The 12351-nt window shown below is 39.0% G+C and overlaps 1 protein-coding gene across 2 annotated transcripts in view; it reads left to right on the top strand.

The window, feature by feature from the left end:
* PCSK5 (proprotein convertase subtilisin/kexin type 5) overlaps window positions 1-12351 on the top strand; it is a 451875-nt gene that overhangs the window by 300877 nt on the left and 138647 nt on the right. For both annotated transcript variants that reach the window (XM_068551986.1, XM_068551985.1), the window contains exons 17-20: window positions 6672-6756; window positions 10121-10218; window positions 10650-10779; window positions 11205-11320. In XM_068551986.1, coding sequence (XP_068408087.1) covers window positions 6672-6756; window positions 10121-10218; window positions 10650-10779; window positions 11205-11320 — 429 coding nt within the window. The remainder of the gene's footprint in view (window positions 1-6671; window positions 6757-10120; window positions 10219-10649; window positions 10780-11204; window positions 11321-12351) is intronic.

Raw genomic sequence — 12351 nt, 5'->3', positions numbered from 1 at the left:
CAAAGCCAGTAACACATAAAAAAGATCATATACCATGACCAAGTGGGATTCATCCCAAGTTCACCAGGATGGTTCAACATATGCAAATCAATGTGATGCACCACATAAACAAAAGAAAAGACAAAAAACACAAGATCATCTCAGTAGATGCAGAAAAGGCTTTTGACAAAATTCAACACCCATTTCTGATAAAAACTCTCCAGAGGGTAGGCACAAAGGAAACCTACCTCAACATAATAAAGGCCATGTATGACAAACGTACAGCTAACATCATACTCAGCAGTGAAAAGCTGAAAGCATTTCCTCTAAAATCAGGAACAATTCAAGGATGACCACTCTCACCACTTTTATTCAACACAGTTTTGGAAGTCCTAGCCATGGCAATCATAGAAGAAAAAATAAATAAAAGGAATCCAAATTGGAGAAGAAGTAAAACTGTCACTGTTTGCAGATGACATGATACCATACATAGAAAATCCTAAAGATGCTACCAGAAAACTACTAGAGCTCATCAGTGAATTTGGTAAAGTTGCAGGATACAAAATTAATACACAGAAATCTGCTGCATTTCTATACACTAACAATGAAAGATGAGAAAAATAAATTAAAGGAACGCCATTTACCATTACATCAAAAAGAATAAAATACCTAGGAATAAAACTACCTAAGGAGGCGAAAGACCTGTACTCAGAAAACTATAAGACACTGATGAAAGAAATCGAAGATGACACAAACAGATGGAAAGATATACCATGTTCTCGGATTGGAAGACTCAATATTGCCAAAATGACTACACTACCCAAGGCAATCTACAGATTCAGTGCAATCCCTATGAAATTACCAATGGCATTTTTCACAGAACTAGAACAGAAAATTTTACAATTTGTATGGAAACACAAAAGACCCCAAATAGCCAAAGCAATCTTGAGAAAGAAAAACGGAGCAGGAGGAATCAGGATTTCTGACTTCAGACTATACAGCAAGGCTACAGTAATCAAGACAGTATGGTACTGGCACAAAAACAGAAATAAAGACCAATGGAACAGGATAGAAAGCCCAGCGATAAACCCACGCACTTATGGTCACCTTATCTTTGACAAAGGAGGCAAGAATATACAATGGAGAAAAGACAGGCTTTTCAATAAGTGGCGCTGGGAAAACTGGACAGCTACGTGTACAAGAATGAAATTAGAACACTCACTAACACCATACACGAAAATAAACTCCAGATGGATTAAAGACCTGAATGTAAGGCCAGACACTATAAAACTCTTAGAGGAAAACAAAGGCAGAACACTCTTTGACATAAATCTCAGCAATATCTTTTTGGATCCATCTCCTAGAGTAACAGAAATAAAAACAAACACAAACAAATAGGACCTAATTAAACTCAAAAGCTTTTGTGCAGCAAAGGAAACCATAAACAAAATGAAAAGACAACCCATAGAATGGGAGAAATATCTGTAAATGATGTGACTGATAAGGGAATGGTCTCCAAAATTTACAGTTCATGCAGCTCAATATCAGAAAAACAAACAACCCAATCAAAAAATGGGCAGAAGACCTAAATAGACATTTCTACAAAGAAGACATACAGATGGCCAAGAGGCACATGAAAAGATGCTCAACATCACTAGTAATTAGAAAAATGCAAATCAAAACGACCATGAGATATCACCCCACACCCGTCAGAATGGCCATCATCAAAAAGTCTACAAACAATAAATGCTGGAGGGGGTGTGGAGAAAAGGGAACCCTCCTGCACTGTTGGTGGGAATGTAACTTGGTACAGCCACTATGGAGAACAGTATGGAAGTTCCTTAAGAAACTAGAAATAAAGCTACTATATGATCCAGCAATCCCACTACTGCATATATACCGAGAAAACCATACTTCGAAAAGATACATGCACCCCAGTGTTCACTGCAACACTATTTACAATAGCTAAGACATGGAAGCAACCTAAATGTCCATCAACAGATGAATGGATAAAGAAGATGTGGTACATATATACAGTGGAATATTACCCAGCCATAAAAAAGAATGAAATAATGCCATTTTCAGCAACATGGATGGACCTGGAGATTGTCATACTGAGTGAAGTAAGTCAGACAGAGAAAGACAAATATCATATGATATCACTTACATGCAGAATCTTTAAAACAAAATGATACAAATGAACCTTTTTACAGAACAGAAGCAGACTCACAGACTTAGAGAACGAACTTATGGTTACCAGGGGATGGGTTGTGGGGGGAAGGATAGAGTGTGAGTTTGGGATTGACATGCACACAGTGCTATATTTAAAATAGATAGGGCTTCCCTGGTGGCGCAGTGGTTGAGAATCTGCCTGCCAATGCAGGGGACACGGGTTTGAGCCCTGGTCTGGGAAGATCCCACATGCCGCGGAGCTACTAGGCCCGTGAGCCACAATTACTGAGCCTGCGCGTCTGGAGCCTGTGCTCCGCAACAAGAGAGGCCACGATAGTGAGAGGCCCGCGCACCGCGATGAAGAGTGGCCCCCGCTCGCCGCAACTAGAGAAAGCCCTCGCACAGGAACGAAGACCCAACACAGCCCAAAATAAATAAATAAATTTATTAAAAAAAAAAAAATAGACAACCAGCAAGGACCTACTGTACAGCACAGGGAACTCTGCTCAATATTCTGTAATAACCTAAATGGGAAAAGAATTTGAAAAAGAATAGATACATGTATATGTATAACTGAATCACTTTGCTGTACACCGGAGACTAACACAACATTGTTAATCAACTATACTCCAATATAAAATAAAATTTTTAAGGGGGGGTGGAATATAATAAAAGGTATTTATGACAGACCCACAGCCAAGATAATACTCAACTGTGAAAAGCTGAAAGCCTCCCCGCTAAAATCTGGAGAAGGACAGGGATGCCCACTCTCATCTCTTCTATTCAGCATAGTATTGGAAGTCCTAGCCACAGCAATCAGACAAGAAAAATAAATAAAAGGTATTCAAATTGGAAGGGAAGAGGTAAAGTTGTCATTATATGCTGATGACATGATTACATGTATAGAAAGCCCTAAAGACTCCACAACAAACCACTAGAACTGATAAACAAATTCAGCAAGGTAGAAGGATACAAGATTAACATACAGAAACGAGTTGCATTTCTTTACACCAACAATGAATATCAGAAGGGGAATGTAGAAAAACAATACCTTTCAAAATTGCACCCCCAAAAATAAAAGAATAAACCTGCCCAAGGAGGTGAAAGACTTATATGCTGAGAACTATAAAACATTAATAAAGGAAAGTGAAGATGATTCAAAGAAATGTAAAGATATTCCATGCTCTTGGATTGGAAGAATTAGTATTGTTAAAATGGCCATACTACCCAAAGCAATCTACAGATTTAATGTGATCCCTATCAAATTACCCATGAATTTTTTCACAGAACTAGAACAAATAATCCTAAAATTCATAAGAAACCATAAAAGACCCAGAATTGCCAAAACAATCATGAAGAAAAGAACAAAGCAGGAGTCATAACCCTCCCAGACTTCAGACAACACTACAAAGCTACAGTAGTCAAAACAGCATGGTATTGGCACAAAAACAGACATATGGATCAATGGAACAGAATAGAGAGCCCAGAAATAAAGCCACACATCTACAGTAAATTAATCTTCGACAAAGGAGACACAAATATACAATGGGAAAAAGACGGTCTCTTTAGTAAGTGGTGTTGGGAGTGTTAGACAGCTGCATGTAAATCAATGAAGTTAGAACACACTCTCACACCATACACAAAGATAAACTCAAAATGGCTTAAAGACTTAAACATAAGACATGACACCATAAAACTCCTAGAAGAGATCATAGGCAAAACATTCTCTAACATAAATCATATCACTGTTTTCTTTGGTCAGTCTCTCAAGGCAGTAGAAATAAAAACAAAAATAAACAAATGAGACCTATCAAACTTACAACCTTTTGCACAGCAAAGGAAACCATAAACAAAATGAAAAGACAACATACAGAATGAGAAAAAATATTTGCAAATCATGCGACAGACAAGGGCTTAATTTCCAAAATATAAGAACAGCTCATACAACTGAACAACAAGAAAAACAGATAACCCAATCGGAAAACGTGCAGAAGACCTAAATAGACATTTCTCCAAGGAAGACATACAGATGGCCAATAGGCAAATGAAAAGATGCTCAACCATTTCTAGTTATTAGAGAAATGCAAATCAAAACTACAATGAGGTACCACCTCACATCAATCAGAATGGCCACCATTAAAAAGTCTACAAATAACAAATGCTGGAGAGGGTGTGGAGAAAAGGGAACCCTCCTACACTGTTAATGGGAATATAAGTTGGTGCAGCCACTGTGGAAGACAGTATGGTGGTTCCTCAGAAAACTGAAAATAGAACAACCATATGATCCAGCAGTCTCACTCCTGTGCACATATCCAGACAAAACTATAATTCAAAAAGATACACGCACCCCTATGTTCATGGCAGCACTATTCACAATAGCCAAGACATAATGTCCATAGATAGATGAATGGATCAAGAAGATGTGTGTGTGTGTGTGTGTGTATGTATATAAATATATACATACACACACACACATAATGGAATACTACTCAGAGCCATAAAAAAGAATAATGCCATTTGCAGCAACATGAATGCAAGTAGAGAATATCATGCTGAGTGAAGTAAGTCACAAAGAGAAAGACAAATACCATATGATATCACTTATATGTGGAATCTAAAATAAGACACAAATGAACCTGAACCTATCTATGAAACAGAAACAGAAATCAGGAACATAGGGAACAGACTGGTGCTTGCCAAAGGGGAGCGATGGAGTGGGAGGTTGGGGTTAGCAGACATAAGCTTTTCTATATAGAATGGATAAACAACAAGGTCCTACTGTATAGCACAGGGAACTATATTCAATATCCTATGATAAACCATAATGGAAAAGAACATATAAAAAAGAATGTGTATATATGTAGAACTGAATCACTTTGCTGTACAGCAATAATTAACACAACATCGTAAATCAACTATACTTCAATAAAAATTTTTAGAAAAGGGATCAGAAATAAGTAGGATTCCCTGAAGAAAAAATTCAAAATTCTTTCAAGAAGGCTGAGCCTTGGAAAAGGAATTTGGTTCTAGATGGTATATGATAGGATAAAGATAATTGAGAGAACCAGTTCTTTTGCCAGAGCCTGGAAGGTAGATAATTAAAGAAGGCTATTTAAACCATTACTTTGCTGATACAAGTGGTCTGTGCATCTCTCTCCTTCTATGCAGTTGCCTTTTGTTTTAATTTCCTCCTTTAATGAGTCCATTTACATATAACATAGTGATTATGCATGATCATGACTAGCAGTAATTACCGCCAACATATTTACAGTTCCCTTGAATAATGTCATTAACTCCTCAAGACAAGCTGAGAGGTAGGCATTATTGTAATATTTAGTTAACAAATGGGAGAACAGAGACTGTGAACTTGCCCACTGGAAATGCTAAAAGCATAACACAAATCTAGGTCCTCTGGCTTCAGAGCCTATGCCATGTCCAGTAGTCTCAATGACACTATGAGGGGGAGATCATAGATTGTAAAGGACTTCATATTTCAGGCCAAGGGGCTCAGAATTGAGAAAGGAAATGGACTTCCAGGAGGTCCTTAGAGGGATCCATTAAAGCAGTGCTTCTCTGTGGAACCCTGAAGAACACCAGCATCTAAAGAGCAGATAGAGGGGCTTCCCTGGTGGTGCAGTGGTTGAGAATCTGCCTGCCAATGCAGGGGACACGGGTTCGAGCCCTGGTCTGGGGAGATCCCACATGCCGCAGAGCAACTAGGCCCGTGAGCTACAACTACTGAGCCTGCGCGTCTGGAGCTTGTGTTCCGCAACAAGAGAGGCCCGCGCACCGCGATGAAGAGTGGCCCCCGCTCGCTGCAACTAGAGAAAGCCCTCGCACAAAAACGAAGACCCAACACAGCCAAAAATAAAAATAAAAAAAAAAGAGTATATAGAGAAGCCTATAGACAAAGCTTCATTCAAGTCTACATACACATGAGGTTAGAATCCACTTGCATCTCAGAGAAGGTATCAAGTCTCCAGCTGCTATGAAGTTTAAGACACTGAACAACGCAAGAAAAAATCAACCCTTACCTTGCAATCTTAAAAGCAAGTTCTCTTTCCTAGTATAGTTCGTCAGAGTAGTCCTGAAAGCTGTGAGCATGGGGTCTACCATTCCATCCCTCAGCTGCTAGCGTTGCTTCTCAACACTTACTAGTGACAGTGCCCCAGCTTCATGAGTGAGATTTTCATTGTAGGAAGTTAGGAAACCCTGCTTGGGAAAGAGAATGGGAAGAAGAAAAAACCCAATAAACTATTAAAGAATTAAGTGGGCTGTAGTTCTCTTGTCTATAAAATGGTAGATATCACTAAGGTGTTACCCCATGCTATATAGTTCCTACCTGTATTTGGTTTGCTGAGAAGTGGTAGCAAATGCTGAGTCTGGGGCTTTTCCTACAGTTTCCTACTCAAGGCCATGTATACTATAGCATACATTAGCAAACATTAGAACATATGCTTTGATGGAATCCAGTTGACCAAAATTGATTTATAACCTTGTTACTTTTTCTTTTTTAACAGAGAAAAATCTTTGCCGGAAATGCAGTGAAAACTGCAAGACATGTACTGAATCCGACAACTGTACAGAATGTAGGGAGGGGTTAAGGTAAGAGAGTGAAGGATTTCATCAAGTAACACAGCCCAAGGACTTCTCAGTATAAATTAAAAAAAAAAAAAAAAAAAAAAAAAAAGGGCTTCCCTGGTGGTGCAGTGGTTGAGAATCTGCCTGCCAATGCAGGGGACACGGGTTCGAGCCCTGGTCTGGGAAGATCCCACATGCCACGTAGCAACTGGGCCTGTGAGCCACAACTACTGAGCCTGCGCGTCTGGAGCCTGTGCTCCGCAACAAGAGAGGCCGCGACAGTGAGAGACCCGCGCACCGTGATGAAGAGCGGCCCCCGCTCGCCGCAACTAGAGAAAGCCCTCGCACAGAAACGAAGACCCAACACAGCCAAAAATAAATAAATAAATAAGTAAATAATAATTAAAAAAAAAAAAAAACTTAAAAAAAAAAGAATCAACAGTACCTCTATTTTCACCTTTGATCAGAGGTGAAATATGCAGGGTCCAGGCAGTTTTTAGGCAGGTAATTCTTCGCATTAATTAATAGTGGAACATCATTTTTATTTAGATTAATTGATTATCCGTGGCTTTCTTTTTTTCCCCATAAATACATTCAGTGTCAGTTTGCTTAGCACCTTTTACCTCAGGACTTCAGTTTTGACAAATAGCAGTCTGGTCGGCCTCCTACTGCTTTTTGTAGGAGCAGATTGGCATAATGAAAAGAAGGAAGATAAATGTGAGCTCAAACCTTTCTCTGCCATTTATCAGCTGTGTGATTTTGGCCAAGTCACTGTGCCCCTCTGAGCTTCGGTTTTCTCATCTATAAAATGGTGATAATAACCCCGATGTTGCTGGATTATGATAAGGATTAACTGTGATAACATTTACAAAGCACTTATTCCAATATCTGACACTGAATTGGTCCATGAGAAATAAAAGATTAAGATTATTCTCTATATTTCTTAGGGAACATTTGATAGAGTAAGTTAACCAGTGCTCTCCAACAGAAGTATGAGAACCATATGTTATTTTAAATATGTCAGTAGCCACATTAAAAGGAGTAAAAAGATACGGGTGAAATTTATTTTGATAAAATATTTAATCAGATATATCCAAAATATCATTTCAACATGTAATAAATGTAAGACAATATAAAAGATAATTAGTGAGATATTTTATATTCTTTTTTGTTTGTAGTACCTAGCCTTCGAAATCTGATATGTATTTCACCCCTAAAGCACATCTCAATTCAGACAATAATTTTTTATGAGAAATACTTGAGCTGTATTTAGATTTTATAAAATTTAGTTGAAGTAGGTTTTATATAGCCAAGTTGTTCCACACTTACTCAAAAGTTTGGCAATAACCGAATCAAGCGCCAATTTGTAAAATTTAGAATGAAATTAACAAAAATAAAACAAAATGTTAAATTCTGTTCCTTGGCCACACTAGCCACATTTCAAGTGCTCCCGAGCTACAGGTGCTAGAGCGTGTGGGACGGCACAGGTCTAACCTGGCTGGCTTATCCCAGAGAGAACCCAGGAGTTCACGGTACCAGGTTCGTTAGCCTTGCCACCCCTGTATTTTGTTTTGTTTTGTTTTGTTTTAGATAGTAGTCATCTTTTCTTTTTTAAATTTATTTATTCTATTTCTTTATTTTTGGCTGTGTTGGGTCTTCGTTCTCTATGCGAGGGCTTTCTCTAGTTGCGGCAAGTGGGGGCCGCTCTTCATCGCGGTGCGCAGGCCTCTCACTGTCGTGGCCTCTCGTTGCGGAGCACAGGCTCCAGACGCGCAGGCTCAGTAGTTGTGGCTCAAGGGCCCAGTTGCTCCGCGGCATGTGGGATCCTCCCAGACCAGGGCTCGAACCCATGTCCCCTGCATTGGCAGGCGGATTCCTCAACCACTGCGCCACCAGGGAAGCCCCACCCCTGTATTTTGGAACCAGCAGAAAGCATCATAGCTCACAGAGACTGCTCTGCTGCACGTCCCACTTAGTGCATTCCCTCCTCACACAGTGCAGCCTCTGTCTCCTGCTGAATAAGTGCCAACCTCAGAAGTAATGTCCTTTATTAGAAAAACGAGGCAGCTTTTTAAAAACTTTGATAAGTTTTTTGGTAGTCCTGTTTCCTCCCACAAAAGGATTCATTTGATGCACTGTCCCCTTTTTACAGCTCTGCAAAAAGGAAAGGGATTTTCTTTTACTGGCTTTTTAAATGACAGCTCTCTGGCCAGTAGAAGATCTATGAATGAAATACACTTGCTGTCTCCTTGAGGCTCCCTGCGTTTTCCTTAGGGGCTTCTAGGGTTGGCCATTTTGCCTCAAGAGACCTGTAAAATTTTAAATACTGGCTAAAAACAAACAAAAATATCTGTGCATAAAATACTAGAAGGAAATGGATTAAAATGTGAACAGGACTGTCTGGGATTCTTTTTCAACTACTTTGGTTTTTGTCCTTTCCAAATTTCTTTAAAGAGCATAGGGAAAAATAAATGTTACTTTTTAATAGTATGATCCATATTCAAAACACAGTCAAGTAAGATGTGAATTGGAACAATATAGAGAAATATATTTTTTATAAGAAAATAGAAAGCATTTGACCCTGTTGCTTAGATACCCATTTTCTAGTATTGTCTATTGGGTGACATAGGATTATGGTAACAGTCTCACTATTGAGTTATTCCGTGAGTAAAATTTGTATATTAAATGTTGTAAATTTTATGCATTTGTTTTTAATTTTAAGAATCAGTCTGTAGACTATGAAAAAGCTCATAGCTGATAAAAATTAGAAGAAAAAAAATACACATTCCTCATTTGACATTCTAGCAACTCATTAGGTAACACCTAAGAGTGCTATTTAGAGAAAATATGACACAGATAACACCTAAAAAGACTAAATAATAGTATAACTAAGGAAAATCGAGATGTTTGGAGAAGCAGCAGTATAAGTAGATAATTTTGCCAAATTTTTTCATTAGAGTTTAAAATTAATAAATCCAGCTGGTGCCAAAAAGGTTGGGGACCGCTGGCATAGTAGGTCTAGGAGGTCTGGATATCAGGGAATTGGTAAGCATATTGTTAGCTAAGGTGATCGTTTGGGTCAATAAAATACTTTTAAAAACCTCCATGTTGTAAAATGTTAAGAAGAAATGTGTCAGCCAGTCTAATAATTAAGAGGAATGTCCCCAAAGCTTGCAGCACGTGTATATGCTACAGACATAATTTTAGGCACAGAGAAGCATTACAGGCATTGGGAGGAGAAAAAAAAAAAGACTACAGGGGCTATTTCCCATGCTTCGAAGCTTTGCCAAAGCCACTGGTCTCTGGGGGGAACTATATTTGTTACATATGGCGCTGGGGAGTCATGACTTCTTTGCCTGATCACAGCAGTCTGTGTCTGTGTCTTCAGCCTGCAGGGATCCCGGTGTGCCGTTGCCTGTGAGGATGGACGGTACTTCAACGGCCAAGACTGCCAACCCTGCCACCGCTTCTGCGCCACCTGCGCTGGTACCTTCTCTCCCAGTCCTCTTGTTTATTCTTCTGGCTCTGGTTTGGCTTTTGTTTACCTGTCTTTCTCCATCACTCATGCAAACCCATTTGATATTTTTAAAATAAATGCTGGAGAAACATGGGTCTCTTCTGATAATCATGCATGTATTCTCAGAAGTCAGTCATCAGTAGCCTATGCTCATTGAAAACTTAAATTTCCCAGTGATACCTCCTTCGCTTTCCAAAGAGATTTGATGTTTTTGGCAAATGGGTTCAATGTAAAACTGGAGCATTATTTTTTCCAAAGAACATAAGGAAAAGCACAAATATCATAATTATTAAAATTACAACCTACTAATGCCATTTTAACCAACTATGCAAGAAGCAGCCCATCATGCAACCTCTTCTGAGGTTTTGTTTCTGTCTTCTGCATCTGTCTTGCTTTTAAGGAGCAGGTGCTGGTGGGTGTATTAACTGCACAGAGGGCTACTTCATGGAGGATGGGAGGTGCGTGCAGAGCTGTAGTATCAGCCATTACTTCGACCACTCTTCAGAAAATGGATACAAGTCCTGCAAAAAGTAAGTGGATCCACCCCGTAAGCCCTAGTGTTTGGCTACTGGGTTCCTTATTTGACTGCCTTCATAAATAATATGAAACAGAATTATTAATGAAAAATAAGGTTCAAACATTTACCTGTGGACACGGCGCTGCACCTTTAACCCAACTGATTTTTTTTTTTTTTTTTTTTGCACCTCGAAAGAACTTTAAAACCTCTAAAGTAATATTTCTGTTTCAAGTGCATGCTCTCTCCCCTTTAAAATCATAGTCTACCTGCTAGGCTTTCTTTAATGTTGTCAAACCTAGCAGTTATTCTAAGAAAAGATTTTTGTGGCATCTTCAAAGGGAGAAGATTAAGTTTAAGACATTAAGAGGTTCGTAGCAAACACATCTTCTTCTGTGCCTGATGTGCGAAAGGATGATAAGTTGTACATTCTCCCCATAGATGTGACACCAGCTGTTTGACATGCAACGGTCCGGGGTTCAAGAACTGTACGAGCTGCCCCAGTGGGTATCTCTTAGACTTAGGAATGTGTCAAATGGGAGCCATCTGCAAGGACGGTGAGTACAACTGCTCGTTTTGATCTTCTGAGTAAAGTGTGATACTTCTGCGTTAAGGTCTAATATATTTCCACTTGAAAATGAAACTATCAAGCGTGCCCCAGATAGGACACGCCCAATATCTTGTTGGTGTTCGTTCATCTTGAACTTCTACCCTCAATGGGTTTGGTTTTTTGGTTGTTTCAATTGCAAGAACTAAAGCATCCACTAACCAAGATGGCACTAGTTAATTTTTTTTTACGTAGTAAACTTGGTTCTTTACAACTTTAGAGTTTTGGGTTCACAGCAAAATTGAGCAGAAAGTGCAGAGAGTTCTCACATAGCCCCTGACTACCCTACGCACATACACAAACACACACACAAACACTCCCATTATCAGTGTCCCTCACCAGAATGATGTTTGTTATAGTTGATACCTACATTGACACATCATTATCACCGAAGTCTATAGTTTACATTAGGGTCCACTCTTGGTGTTCTATGAGTTTGGACAAATGTATAAAGACAAGTATCCACCATTGTACTATCATACAGAACACCTTCACTGCCCTGAAAATCCTCTGTGCTCTGCCTGTTCCTCCCTCCTTCCTTCCCCCTGCCCAACCCCTGGAAACCACTAAATTTTTTTACTGCCTCATAGATTTGCCTTTTCCAGAATGTCATATAGTTGGAATCATACATCAAACACTAACTAGAAAAGGCTACCTACTGTATTTTTTCCAGTCTTTTGGCATATGTACTTTTCATCAGATTTTTAAAATACCGTATACAAGGAGTTTTTTATCTTGCTTTCTGCACTAAGCATTAGATAAACATTATCCTATGTTTTTACAAAGTCTTCAGAAACTTCATTTTTAATAACAGCTTAATGTTCTATCTTGTGGAGATACCACAGTTTATTGCCACTCTCCCCTTATTTGGATTGTTTATAATTTTGATATGTAAATAACAATCAAATGGTATCTGAATCTTTCATTACGCTGTGACAGATAGGCATCTGTCTAATGACAGAACCAACTACAGATTGGTTC

The sequence above is a fragment of the Eschrichtius robustus genome, chromosome 10 (assembly GCF_028021215.1).
Source record: "Eschrichtius robustus isolate mEscRob2 chromosome 10, mEscRob2.pri, whole genome shotgun sequence".
Lineage (NCBI taxonomy): Eukaryota > Metazoa > Chordata > Mammalia > Artiodactyla > Eschrichtiidae > Eschrichtius > Eschrichtius robustus.
This window is presented reverse-complemented; position numbering and strand designations above follow the sequence as displayed.